The 15,138-nt window shown below is 35.4% G+C and overlaps 1 protein-coding gene across 1 annotated transcript; it reads right to left on the bottom strand.

Annotated features, from left to right (window-relative positions):
* Positions 1 to 5,813: 5,813 nt before the first annotated feature.
* On the bottom strand, positions 5,814 to 9,873 carry LOC106103159 (protein toll-like). Its single transcript, XM_013282841.1, has one exon. The coding sequence runs from the start codon at positions 9,633 to 9,635 to the stop codon at positions 5,889 to 5,891; it is 3,747 nt and encodes a 1,248-aa protein (XP_013138295.1). The 5' UTR covers positions 9,636 to 9,873; the 3' UTR covers positions 5,814 to 5,888.
* Between the last annotated feature and the right edge of the window lie 5,265 nt (positions 9,874 to 15,138).

The raw sequence follows: 15,138 nt of genomic DNA, 5'->3' as shown, positions 1-15,138 counted from the left end.
TGGATGTTTGTAGCCTAAACGGCTGAACGGATTGAGATGAAATTTGGTATAGATGTAGAGGATAGTCTTGAAGAAGACATGGGGTACACTTTTGTTTTTTTATTCCACGCAGACGGAGTCGCGGGCGAAAGCTAGTACAATATATTTCTTTAATAAAAGCTTACAATATTATAAATCCAAACGATCGCGTCCATTAAGTCGCTTAAGAAGCTGTATATTTTCAAACTCATATCTGACTTAAAAGGGCTCCAGTAAACATGTAGCTACATTATTACAAGCATTAGCGATAATACGTTACCCGTATAACGCCCACGCTAACCAACATATTACAAAATCTCTCTAACCTTGTAACGTATGCGTAAAGAATAGATACGATTGGAAACATGAAAGAATACGCCTAAATTTTACTCATGTACAGACCTCACACGACTAACGAACGACTGGCGAAGTATTTTTCTACTTTTAATTACTCTTGGAGCCTGTCCCACCACTGCCTGATAGAGGCTCAGATAGTTTAAAAGTGACGTCACTGTCAGAGTACTTAAATCCGATATTTTCATCACATATTTTATACATTGGATTGTTATCTGACAATTTTAAGAATTGTGGGACAGGCCCTTATTATTTTTAATTCTTCTGATTATTTTGATGTTTACAAGCAGAGGATAACTATAAAAAATAAAGTCCAAATATATTATAGGTTACATGTTTACTTTTCTTAAATTATGTGTCCTCTTGGACGATGTAATGCAAAATGTGTGAAAAGAGAAAGCTGGGAAGAAAAGGCCTACTTCCGACTTTTGTTAGTAAAATAATGCTAACCAAAGCTTTAACTAAAAACGTGTCGGAGAAATATCTTTTACATATCAAAGGAATTCTTTTCACCTTAGGAAGTTATTCATCACCGTTCTCTCGCACATAAGATTGAAGGATAATGAATTTCGTTTTGCAAGCAATATTTTACAAGTGCGAACATTTAAAAGTTTTATATTTTCTTTAGGCGCTAATTTTATTTACATATAACATTTACCGTTGCAGATTACAAATCAATTTTAAACATTTTTTTTATTTTATTTAATAACGACAATATAGCATCTTTACAGAATAAATCTAATGTGACACTATATCTTTGTGATAATACATAATATTACAAAACATAATTTAAATACAATAAAAACTGACAATGAAGAAGAAAAAAAAAACAATTTATTCACATTTTATAATCATCTAATTTCTATAATAAATCTTTGTATTTATTTAAACACTAATGTATTACATTAGGTAAACCTGTTTACATAAAAATGATTTGCGTCTTCAATTTCCCTCACAAGTTAGTTTATATAAGTATAAATGAAAAAGTATAAATTACTGCTAGAATTATTGACATAACTTTGTCAATCAGTTGGAACAGCTTAATGTCCCGGACGGACATAAAAGAGGACACCGTGTAAGTCACATGAATCGTGAGTCATGTCTTTTATAAATTACAAAAATACTAACTTCCGACCTTAACATACAATTATGTCTTCTTCCTGAAGTAAATAATAATCTAATATATCTCATTTAACAATGGTAGCCAGTTCACTGTTTAACCGGCTCGAGAGGACCAAATACGTCCTGTGTAACAAAATTCTATGCAGTAAAATGTTCAAATATTATGTTTTAAATTCTTAATATTATACTTACATGTTCTGTCTCGAATACAATTGGCAGCAACTCGATGAGTCAACAGTGATGTTTCTTGCTGCATTCATAATGATCTCATTACTTCAGGTCAAGGACATAAAAAACAATGGTCTCTATTAGTCATTTTTATTTACTTTATCAACACTTAATCTATGGCTTTATTTTCATTAATTTGTTACCGGAATTTCAGTATTTTATACACGAGTAATGTATGTTTAAAAGCAGCAAAATTATTGACAATAAATCGCAGATACAAATATAGTACGTCTTTTTTTCGATATAAAATCGTCAACATCATCATTTCCCCTATTTTACTTCCGTAGAGTCGGCGCACCGGGATTTTATTCTACAAATAACTCTATCAGCCTTCATCTCAGTCATCACTACCTTCTTGATCATGTCACCATTCAAGCAATCTATCCATATTTTTCTACGTAAAATGTCATTAATAAAAAGTTGCAAGTATGTATATTTGGTAACTTTTTTAGTGTTGTAACGCGGGTCTTAACCTTTGTTATCGTCGTTTGTTAACTAAACGGAATAGTTTGCTAGATCACTCGTTATTCTATTTTTTTGCTCTATTTTCAACTATCTCGGTGATCTTAATTGAGTCAATGAGTTTGAATTAACAACGAGCTTCCCATGCGAACTATCCACGTTTAGTAAGCACGTAGCAATTGTCATTCCTTTGTCTTGTCTTGCTACTAAAAGAAAATCATATAGGATTTTAAACGGAATAAATTTGTTTTATGTTAGAGTTTCTTTTATTTCGAGGCATATAAGGCAGTTTTCTTTTAATATTGGTGAAAATCCAGAGTTATTTAACATCAGTCTTAGGACACAGAAAAAAAATAATTAGTTTTCTCTCAATAAATATAAAGAAATGTTTACAGATTGAAATAATTTTCTCGATAAATTCTTAAAAAGACCTTTCACATGATTGCATAATATTCTCCTTTGAGCAGCTCTGTTTACAGTATAGTAATTGATTATTAAATAAAGGCAACTAATTAAGTTCTCAAAGATAAAATATGCAATATTTCCCGCGAATACAGAAATTGAAGCGCTTCCAATAAAAATATAGGAAAAAGCTACACTCGCGTATGTCCAAGTATGGATACTCATCCGCCAATTTAGGCAGAATCGTTCGACGACTTCAATAATCTAAATATTCTCTAAATATTACTTTTTGCTGCTTTTGGCTCGAATCCAAAACATCTAAAATCCAACGCTAGAATATCTAACATTTTGGTGAAGCGCTGAACGTGTTACGATAGTAAGAAATAATAGTTTTTTTTAACTTTCACAGGTTGGTAGAAAACTGCTGTAGATACTAGATTTTTTTTTTTGCTTTTTTTTCTTCAAATACTTTGTTAATATAATTAATGCAATATTTTGCACATTACAATACTAGAAATGGTAAACTATATAGCCTAAAGCGTGACGTAAGTGTAGGGCTTATCATTAAAAAAAAGTATTATTCAAAAATATGCTGTAATTGCTGACATCTTAGGCAACAAAGAAGTGTGTGTTTACGCTTTATTATAATAGTATAGATAGATAGAATGTTTTTTTTATCAAGTTATCAAATCAAGAGTTGCAGTTATGTTATAGAGATGCGAGTCAAAATTATTAAAGCAAATTTCGGTTATAAACTTCCTAGCTTAAACCAATCTATTGGTGTATTATTAGAGAAAATCCACAAACTGTAAAGCTACAAACTTTGAACTAGCTTTAGCAAATCTAAACAGGTTATCCATACACGTACTTTTAACCGATACATAGTGAATCGCTTGATGCAGTGTTCGGTGATCCTGGTCGGTGCAAGGAAATATCTTGCTGGAGAAACAAGTTAGAGCGGTTAAAGTAGCGTTAGAAATACCATATTTATCTTGTACTTAGAACCTAGATCAATTAAAATGATTCAAGTATTATTGTAAGGCGAAATGTTTATAATTTTGAAATTAGAAATTACAGACTTCCTTTAAACATTGTACTTCCAACTCTTACGCTTGTATATCTTTTGGTCATTACGCTCATAATAAATCTTACTAATCTTTTAGGATACTTTATATGAATATATATGCGAAAGTTTGAATGGATGGATGTTTGTTAGAAATTGTAACTTAAATTGCTGAACGAATCGCGATGAAATTTGGCACAAATGCAAATCATAGTCTGGAGGTACATAGGCTACTTTTACTTTTTTTAACCGCTTGCAGACGGAGTCACGGGCGAAAGCTAGTAGATATAGGAATATTTCTTTCTGTTCTGTGAGTTTAAAAGTATTGCCAGACATCTGACATTTGAAAAATTACCTTTCTGAGTGTAGTAATACATATGGATAAAATTACCATAACGTATGTAATCATGTGATTAAAGTGATAAGTCATTCCATTACTTACATTACACTAAGCATTCAAGTTGTAAAAATACGGTTTTAGAATATCGAATAATACGGTACGTGTCACTTGCCACATAACATAATGTTAATTTACAGTTTACATTAACTAATATCCTGACAAAGAATACAATTAGACCTTTTTTGTATTTCTAACCTCAGTGCAATTGAATTTATGAATATTACTGTTAGTAAAATCAAACAACTTTTTTCTTATCTACTTCCAGGGTCTCTTGTCTAAATAAAGTTGACCAGTGGTAAAATTCGTCTAAAATAATGTAACTATTTGCACTTTAGCGATGTCTACTGGAAAATAATTCAAATATTAAACGCTATTAATGTTATCTTTAATCACAGTAACGATGAGAACAGTACATGATACCTAATTCACATAATAACTTACAAGCGGATAAACAATGTTATTAAAAATATCAGCTCTGAAGTGCAGTTACAGAGAAAGCTGTAGCTGCTAAATAATCCACTTAAAGTACACTGTATTGAAAAATGAATCTTAATGTTATGAAATACAGTTCAAAACAAGATGTTGTAAGATATCAAACAAATCCAAATGGCACTTTGGTAAGTAAATGTGAGTAATGCGTGCCGGAATCGTTCCACATTATTACCGAAGTCTTTACGCCTACCTTCTATCACAGATTGAGGTTCAGGCCGTCGTATATTCGAGTGGGAGGAGCTCACCTACTCACAGTCCGTTAGACAAACAGACCACTCACTTTTACAGATAATAACTCTATCGAATAAATCGTTTAACTGCGCACTGGTCGTAGAGATGGTTTATCGATACTTTTTGTGGTCATCGAAAAGAAAAAAACATACAATACTTGATTATTTATAACAAAGTTATTTTACAGAGTACTTATTAACTTATAATTTTAAATGCATATTGCGACAAGTACAAATTATGCGGCTCGATCACGTGCCACTCAAAATTAATAAAAGCGACACGAAAAATAACACTTTCAACAAAATAAAATATTCAAGTCATAATCGAATTATGGCGATATCGATTTACTTCATACCGATACCAAATGTACAGCAAAGTGACATATCGTGTTACATTTCTGTTCCACACTGAATATAAAACAGGTTCGAATAAATAATAGGCGCATGACCCAGCCGCTCTCGGTCACTAGGAATCACCGAATGGGTACAAATATGGAATGCTCAAATATGAAAAACTATAAGTTATATGCACTGCGAAGTTGATTACATTAACTATATAAATTTACAAACAAAAAGAAATACTATGTAATGTTAAAATCTACGACGAACGAACTATATATTTATTGAAATTTTAATGGCGGACGTGTTTTAACTCATCTCAATTTCTGTTTACAAAACCCAGCTGTACTATCCGCTCGGCATCGTAAAAACAAAATTGGAAACGGAATAAAACATGAATTTCTGATATCCACACATTTCTCGGAGCTTCCATTTTTACATTAAAATAAGGACAGGACTAAAATGAAACAATGTTTTCACTTATAAACTTTTAATCGTGTAACTATACAAACGTCAGCATCGATCGGATAAAAACTACACAATAATTTACAGTCTTTCGTCTTAATACTTTTTAAAAAATGAACAAAGAAATAAATTACAAACAAGCAAATCTCACAGAAATGCGATAATTTGGTATCATTATTGTACAAGACATATCTAACAAATATTACAAGATTTATATTTACAACACCGGACGATTTCGTTTCGTTAACGTCGGGCGACATTTTAGATCATAACTATACAAAACTGAGATCTTTCGTGGAAGTTTTGATACGACCTACACCAAATAAGTTTGTACAGTGTGTTGAAGGACCACGGATTGTGGCTGATGGTGACGACCATGGAAATCATTAGAGGAATAATCTGAATCTATGGTCGAGTATATATGTTCGGACAGTGGCCGATCGCAAGGCGACCGTTCAGCGGAGTTAGCGGATTTACCGCACAGCGTCTGGCAGGTGGTGTTTAATACAGATGCATCCATCGTGTACGTATTCGAATTCCTACCGTAATTTAGCCTCTTCAACTTTTGCCCGCGTCGTTTCGACGACGGCATCGCATAACGTAATCGTTCCCAAAACCGTTTCTCTTTCCAAGTTATCTCCAAACCCGTTTTGAAATACGACTTCAATTCCGGATCTCGTGGAACGAGCCCTACGGCGACTATTATCAATTTATGTGGGTTCTTTCGTAGCGCTCTCTGCAACGCTTGTCGGAACTCTATTTGCGACCATTCCGTTAAAATGAAATTCTTTGTCAGCACGACGATTATGCGCCGAGACGCTTCGGTCGCTTCGATTACTAAATCGGGGAATTGCGCGTAAGTAGCATCAAATCGAGGAACGTCTCTATAATGTAAACAGAGATGATAAGACGGGTAGCCATTTTCCAGCTCTTGCGCTAAAGACTCAACTACGAACTCTTCGTCTTTGGGACTGTAACAGATATAAGCGTCGTAAAGCTTATCAGCGTCATTAAAGGCGCCCGCTAGAGGCGAGAGCTTAATGCCGCAATTCGAATACAACCACATTCTGCAAGCGTATCTAAATGTGAACACTAAAACTAAAATCAATAAAACAAGCATGAAGCCGGTGAGAACTGACGCCAGTAATGGTATGTTGTTGGAGACGAACAGAGCGCTTATCATCGTTGAATCGCTTATTTCACTACAAACGGTCACATTCAAATTCAAATGTTTTTTCGACGGGTCCATTTTCTCGTTCGAACACCACAAGTTATTAACGTCTACAACTTTTTCAACGTTCTGAGACACGTACGTGAGGAATCCTTGTAAATATTTACAATCGCAAGACCAGCGGTTGCCGGCAATGAATAGAGTTTGTAACTTTTTGTTATTATCCAAGTGCCACAAGCCATAATTTACGAGTCTGTTACCGTCCAAGCGTAAAACTTCAAGAGCGTCTAAAAAGGAAAAAGTTACATTTGAAATAAACTCAATAGCGTTATTTTGGAGATACAATTCCCTCAAGTTACTCAACTTTGAAAACTCAAGGCCCCGAAACTGTTTTAACTTATTGTTGTCTAAATGTAGGATACGAAGATCGACAAGTGTGTCGAATGCGTTTCTATGAAGACTCACTATGTTACTGGAATTTAAATACAATACAACTGCTCTACGCATAGAAGTGAAAACGGTATCGTTGAGTTCATAATAAACATTTCCATCTAAATAAATATGGGTCGCAGTGATCGGAAATTCGCTTGGAATTGTATTGGACTGTTTGACGGAACAATCTACAACGTTAGTGGTTTTCGCGTAATCGTGATAACATGAACAGTTACTGGGACAAACGTTTTTGCAATTGCAAAATTTGAAATCGCAACAGCCGCAGTCATCGGGACAATGATTGTCATATTTACATAAGAAGTCTTTTGGCTGTAGTGAGCTAACGGGAACGTATTTGGCGCCGCGAACGTAAGACTCTTTACAAATCGCGTTATCTAAATCCATGACGCGCGGATATTCCCGCGACGTCATGGAGTTGATCAACAGTAACCACTTCATTGTACAATCGCATCGGAACGGGTTACCGCTAATATAAAACTCAGGCAGTGTTCGATCGTCAGGCGTTCTCGAAATACGCAAACTATTTATATCTAAACTGTCGATCGCATTCGAGTACATATCGACCCGGGTCAAATTATTCTTATCCCTAAACGTATCCGTCTCTATGTTAGAAATAAAATTATTGTTTATAAACAGTAGCTCGATGCTATTCGGTATTGACATGGCGGATAGCGCTACTATTCGGTTATGACTCGCGTCTAAAGTCTTCACGTGTAATTGTTTCTGAATTTTATAGTAGTTTCCGAGAATCTCAATGTAATTGGCGTGAATATCTAACCATTTTAAATTACCCGGAATGAAAGCGTAATCGAACCAAACTAAGTGATTTTCAGATAGATTCAACCACAATAACTTCGTCAACGACACGAACACGCCGTTTATGTCGGAAATAAAGTTTCCATCCAAACGAACGGCTTCCAATTGAGCGTTCCTTTGAAAGGTTTCCTTCTCGATCGACTGTATTTTATTTTTTGCCAGATTGAGTACTTGTAAGCTCGACAGGCCCCAAAACATGCCAGCAGTGAGGTTTCCGATTTGATTGTCGATCAAACGCAAGCCAGTTAACTGCGATAAGTTTTGAAAGGAATTATTTGCTATTTCTGACAATAAATTCTCACCCAAGTCTAATGATTTCAAGAAAGATAATGGCGATATTGCTTCAGGGACTTTCGTCAACTTATTAGAACTCAAATCCAAATCCTTCAAGTCCGAACAGTTTCGAAACGAGTTTTCGCTAATGTACGACAGCAAATTATTGTTCAAATTTAACTTATTCAGAATGAAAAGGCCGTTGAAAACGTGATCTTCTATAGCTATTAATTTGTTTTGGCCCAAGTTTAGAGTGTGTAAATTGAAAAGAGGTGAAAACGCATTGTCTTCAATGTGCCCTATAGAATTATTACTCAAATTAAGTAGTTGCAAAAAAAACAAGTCTTTGAACATGTTTCGCGCGACGCGAGCGAGCGTGTTGTGCGACAGGTCGAGCACGATTAATCTTATTAAACCCCCGAACGTTTCATCTTCTATGTGGTCGCTCCTCAATTTATTCCCCGAGAGATCTAAAACGAGTAATTGTTCCAACCTATTAAATATTCTCTTAGGCAGTATTTCCAGTTCATTGTTTTTCAAATAAATCTCACGAATTTCTCTCGTATTTTGAAATAAACCCTCCGGCAGATAATTTATAGCGTTCTCCGAAAGATTCACAACTTTTAACGACAGCAAGTCTCCGAACACCTCGGCGGGCAGCTCATTTATCTTGTTATTTTGCAGAAACAGTTGTGTCAGCCTCCGCAGATGTAAAATCTCCGAGTCGGCCGGCAGGGACATGATATCGTTGTAGCTCAAATCTATAGTTTGCAGCGTCGATCCACATTTATGACCGAATCCTAATTCGTCTACAAACTTTATCTTGTTTCGTGTTAAATTTAGTGAAATTATATTTTCTAGCGAACAGAACAGGTCCGATGGTATCTTCCTTATGTTGTTGTACGCCAAATCCAACGTGTGCAGCTCCCTCAGTCCGTTGAATGCGCCTAGCGATAATTCCATCTCCTTGTTTTGGCCCCATTCTGTGTTCATTGAGCGTATTGTCAAGGTCTTTAGGCCGCGCAGACCCTCGAATGCGTTACCAGGGAGACGTAGCAGCTTACAGTTATGAATAGAGACCTCGGCCAAACCTTGCAGCCTGCCGAAGTGGTGATCCCTGAGCGTACTCTCTTGTGGCAGCGGTCCGCAGCGCACGGTCAGCCGACGCGCGCCCTCCGAGTGCATCGAACCGGCGACGTCTCTGTCGGAGAGCGCGCGTACGTTGCACTCCAGCGCGCCGCCAGCCGTCACCGAGCAGCCGTCTGCGGCCTGCTCCGACACCACACCACCCATCACCAAACAAAACAACAACACGTTAATTATCATTTTAATCCGCACTGTGACCATAACATTTTCACTCGTCAACTTATTTTGTAGTAGGTCAATATAGTTCGCGATTCGCAAACGGTCATATTAACGACCTGAGCGGGGAATACTATTCACAGTACGATTTCGTTTATGAGCGTAGTAAATAGAGCGAGGCGTAATGGGTTCGTCCGGGACACGGGCTCCCCCCGCGACGACCGGCCGGCGACTGCCGCGCGGATGGCGGGCGGCTGGCGCGAGACGCCATGAACGCACTCGCAGGGCTCGGGCCACACCATCGCGTTCCTATTGCCGCACACTAACTATGTAACCCCCGTAGTTTTACTTTTGTAGGAAACGGAAACCGTTACGTGACTCCGCGTCCATTAATGTTATTAAATGTTGCTTGCATCAGGATCGTAAGCGATCCGCGCGTAATTAGTATACTGGAGACGAAGACTTTCAACAGTGAAGTGTCCATTCAATATTTTACTAATTAAAAAACATTACCCTCCTGAGTCAATCGGGTAAAAATACTAAAGTCGTTTGGTGTTCCATTCAGTATTGTACAAAAGTGATTTTTACCGCATATTTCTCATTGCTCATTTTTGTGTCATGACAATATTTGAATATGATTTGTACATTAGGTTACGTAGTAAAATTAAGTAGTATACAGTCAAATATTATATTGCCCGTAAATAGTAATTGCAAGCCTAATGAAAGTGTGTTAGTTCCATTGTTTCAAACAATAGCCGGCGTGCTGCAATAACTTATGGAATCCAGTCGTTTGATTTAATTCATTCAAGTTTGCTAACTGCGATTCTTGTATTGAAAAATTAGCACTTCGTTTATTTTACCCAATACCAAAAAGGATAAGGATATAAAAAAAATCTTTTAATTCTATATGTTGCATAATAACGACAGATATTATATATAAAAAATTAGATATATAAAAAATGCATAACTATTATTACAATAATCTACTACTTTTACCCACTAAGATTCAACTCCACATTTTATCAAACTAATAAGATAGTTACATCAAACTTTAAAATTGTAAGACTTACTAAAAGTTGTAAAAATAAAAAATGTGTTAACAGTTTGCTGACCCTTGTGTACGACAATGTAACAACGTACAGTCGCGGAAATCCGCGGTGTCCCACTTCAGGAATAATTGATTTGTTTGCAACGAGACAAACTCCGCCTCTTTCGTAAATAACTAATTAGATAGTAGTAAGTGCAAACAAAGGGATAATATTAAAACTAAACTAGCCATGTATGATTTCTTTTCGGATTATTCCTAACCGTCACCCCGCTCTCTCCCTGTCAGTGCCGGGTGACGGTTGGGAATAATCCTTCTTTTCGTATAGATACATTTATAAGCTGCGTTGTATTAATTTGTTCAGCGCTCGTTTCAAAATGTTTGTATAATTATGGCTTTTAACATGGATCACCGCTAGTTTCCCCGATTGTACATAATTCAAAATGTTTCCTTTGTCAAACAGGTTGGTGCCAACATAACTGACGTAAAAAATTCCCCTATGGTTATGACAAGCTACACATAACCAGCTGTGCATTTTATGTTACGATAGATTTCCACTGTCGTTATACTTTGCAGTGGAAACTCTCTTTAAAACCGGCGCACATTGGGCTGTATCCAGTTGCTCCATAGACAACTTTATCTGATGTTTGAAATGTCTCTTTTTTTTGCTTGAATGTGCTTTGTATCAGTAAATGCATACCTTATAACGTAATATTTATCTTGTATCGATGTTTTTGGCGCAATTAGAACGTTTTCTCTGAAAATTTGTATGGAGTCGCCCTCAAAATTGGCGATAACTCAGCTATCGCACAATTGCGCCTTATTTCCTCAGAGATAACGTTTGTACAAGTTGTAACGATTTTTTTGGTATACTATTGGACATGGACACGGGTGCGATTTTTTACTTATTCGAGGTCAAAGGTCATAAAAATTACTTTTTCGCGTATTTCAGCGGAATGGTTAGCTTTATCAAAAAGTTGACTAGGACGAAGTTGTAGATCATGAAATTGCCTATAAAATATCCATACATACTTTTTTCATAAGAGCCATAGTTTCAGAGATATAGCGATTTGCACATCCAAATTGTTCCGATTAATATACCCGATACTTTAATAACTAATAATACCTAACCACTGGAACCAGAGGTTTGAAATTTTGCGTAAAAGTTTCTATTACTGTTTTTGATGAGCGCTAAGAAAGGATTTTACGAAAATCGTCCCGTAAATGTCCAACGTGGGGGTTGAAATTTGCATGGAAAGATTTTCAAGCAAAGTGACTTGTCAAAACATAACTACAATTTTAAAAATAAAAAAGATAAATTAAAAGTAGGACAGAAAAAGTTAATAACGAATGATACTTTTGTATTCGATGTAATATTGATCTTACTAACTTAAAAAAATAACTTATTCACTACCAGTAGATACATTTTCATAATTAGTTTCTGTTTGTAATGTTAAAAACAAACAATTGCAATTGATTAGTAAGTGGGGTTTCGATGGAGCATCGAGTCAGAGTAGACACAAGCAAAGAAGGGATTTTGAAAACGACGATTCCAGCATTTTCATGACGTTATTTTTAACATTACAAATAGAAACTAATTATGAAAATGTATCTACTGCTAGTGAATAAGTTATTTTTACGCAAAATTTCAAACCTCTGGTTCCAGTGGTTAGGTATTATTAGTTATTAAAGTATCGGGTATATTAATCGGAACAATTTGGATGTGCAAATCGCTATATCTCTGAAACTATGGCTCTTATGAAAAAAGTATGTATGGATATTTTATAGGCAATTTCATGATCTACAACTTCGTTCTAGTCAACTTTTTAATAAAGCTAACCATTCCGCTGAAATACGCGAAAAAGTAATTTTTATGACCTTTGACCTCGAATAAGTAAAAAATCGCACCCGTGCCCATGTCCAATAGTATGCCAAAAAAATCGTTACAAGTTGTACAAACGTTATCTCTGAGGAAATAAGGCGCAATTGTGCGATAGCTGAGTTATCGCCAATTTTGAGGGCGACTCCATACAAATTTTTAGAGAAAAAGTTCTAATTGCGCCAAAAACATCGATACAATATAAATATTACGTTATAAGGTATGCATTTACTGATACAAAGCACATTCAAGCAAAAAAAAGAGACATTTCAAACATCAGATAAAGTTGTCTATGGAGCAACTGGGTACAGCCCAATGTGCGGCGCCATTTTGGTTACAAATAAGTAAACATAATTTTAAAAGTACCTAATATCTATTGTTTAATCAACAAATTCATCATCTAACAATTTAAAGATATTTCTAGTGTCTGATTACAACTAAAAATGCAGATTTATTTGCCTCACACATAACGCTAACAAATTGCAGAGTACTTAGAATCATAATTAGACCTCCCAGACTTCCTTATCGGATGTATATGTATTTTATGCATCTTAGACCACACACGAAGGGCAAAGGACTTTAGGCAAGTTGATTGAGAATTGAAGCAATTACACATACCTAATGTAAAATCGAGAAACTGCATAAATATTGATTAACTATTGTTAATGCAAGCAAAAATAACGATTAATTAGTTATTTCTTAACTAGTGCAATCAAAAACATACTTTATTTTGTAGTAATTTAATACTTTAGACATAGGTAAATATTAAACTATATATATGGTGGATGATTGATATAAAAATTAGTAAACAGTACAATAATTCGAACAAGAAAATTTACATTCTCTACAACTGACTCCACGTTAATTATTCTTTTGGTATCGAAGTATATAATAACTAAATGTACGAACACACCTGTATGTACAGGAATGGTCGGTGGTCCCGGCAGCAGCTATCCTAAAACAACATCCGGCATTACCGGCTTATCCCACCACTCTGAGTGCTTTTAATGGCTACCAAAAAAGTAACCATAGATAAAATAACAGCAGAAATTACTAACGAATTTAGTGAGGAATCATTACCGAAAAAAAAAACATTTTTCAATATTAAATTACGAAAGTTATACCTTATTGAATAAATTGAATCTGACGTCACTCGCGGAAATTTTCGGAAAAGATAAATTTCATTCATCTATTTGCAAACTGTATTAACCGAGAACTTACAAGCCAAAACTGTGCTTAACTAAGTACTTTGTTACTACATGTAATAACAAAGTTCATGGTCACTTAAAACCGCATTGAAGATTATTATTAAGAATATAAATGTAAAAATTATATCCTTATAACCTCTACTAACAATTTTTATACATTAGTAATTTTTCGACTACCACTTTTCTAGGAAAATAAAAACCGCATACATTATGAATTGATGAAACATACATAACCTCTAGCATTGTTTACAATGAAATAAATAAAAATATAATCGTTGTATTCACCTACATAAAAACTGGTTGTTATCCAATTACAAATGCTTCACAAACAAGAATAATATCGGTTAGAGCAGCTGCCAGCGTTTTTATTTTAGAGCTACATTGTACTGAATTGTTTATGGTCAAATGTCATACCGATGTCCAGTCAAGTTAGCTTACCGTAGGTTTCCACTGTCGTAACACCCGTGTAACAATTTAGCTACACTAATTATTCTCTTAAAATAAATAAGAGATAACAATAATATTCTTATATCTTTTTGTAGAGTGGAAGAGCCCGCTTTAACATCTTTGCACGAACGGGCCGGCTCGCCCGGTGCAATTCCACGACCACACAGAAGACAGGCGTGAAGTGGAAGCAATTTCGCGTTTCGTCTGATGAGTGTGGTGCCGGAGGCCCAATAAAAGTCCCTTTCCCTTTCCACCCTTTTCTTAAGAGGAAAGGATGACAAGGAAACGTGGAATTGACTGTGGAGGAGGACTGTGTAAAGAAAATCTGTATATCAATAATGTCACTAGTCAAAACCCACAATAACCTGATCAAACCCCAAAATACGTAACCTATGTAAAACTCCGCCTTCAGTTGCGTAGCAAAAGTTTACTATAAGCTTTTACAAACTACCGCATACTTGCTACAGCTTCCGCGGCCAGCGCTCGAACTATTTGACGTCATAAAGGCATATTTTTGAAAACTCTACTTACGTAGCTGTAATGAGAGTTAACCCGAAAATCTGTCGCGCTAAAAGTTTAAAATGCGATTAAAATTAATATTGGGAAATGAACACGTATGTTTCTGTAATACACTAGTTATTTTAGTTTCAACGAAGTTTTTAAAAGAGAAAGAACAATAACTACTTATATTTGTTATATGTAAAACAAATTAAAAACAACTACATATGAACTTTCGCACATACTCTTGTTTATAAAAGCGGGCGCAAATGTTTGACTAAACAACTGTTGTGCGATTGTCGATTGTTTCGCAGCAAATTCAACTGTTTAGTTGCACAACTAAAAATCGAGTAGTGTGCGCACCTCCATATAAGCTCATAGGAATCAAAGCGAGACTAAACAGTAGAGCGATAGTTTAGTAGGAGGTGTGCGCGCGCTCTAAATATAATAAAGTCTGTCTGAAGATGTTTC

The sequence above is a fragment of the Papilio polytes genome, unplaced genomic scaffold (genome assembly GCF_000836215.1).
Source record: "Papilio polytes unplaced genomic scaffold, Ppol_1.0 DF823868.1, whole genome shotgun sequence".
NCBI classification, from domain to species: domain Eukaryota; kingdom Metazoa; phylum Arthropoda; class Insecta; order Lepidoptera; family Papilionidae; genus Papilio; species Papilio polytes.
This window is presented reverse-complemented; position numbering and strand designations above follow the sequence as displayed.

Bases quoted from the DNA above. Each gene is read 5' to 3' on its own strand.
- LOC106103159 (XM_013282841.1), bottom strand. From the start codon at position 9,635: ATGGTCACAGTGCGGATTAAAATGATAATTAACGTGTTGTTGTTTTGT.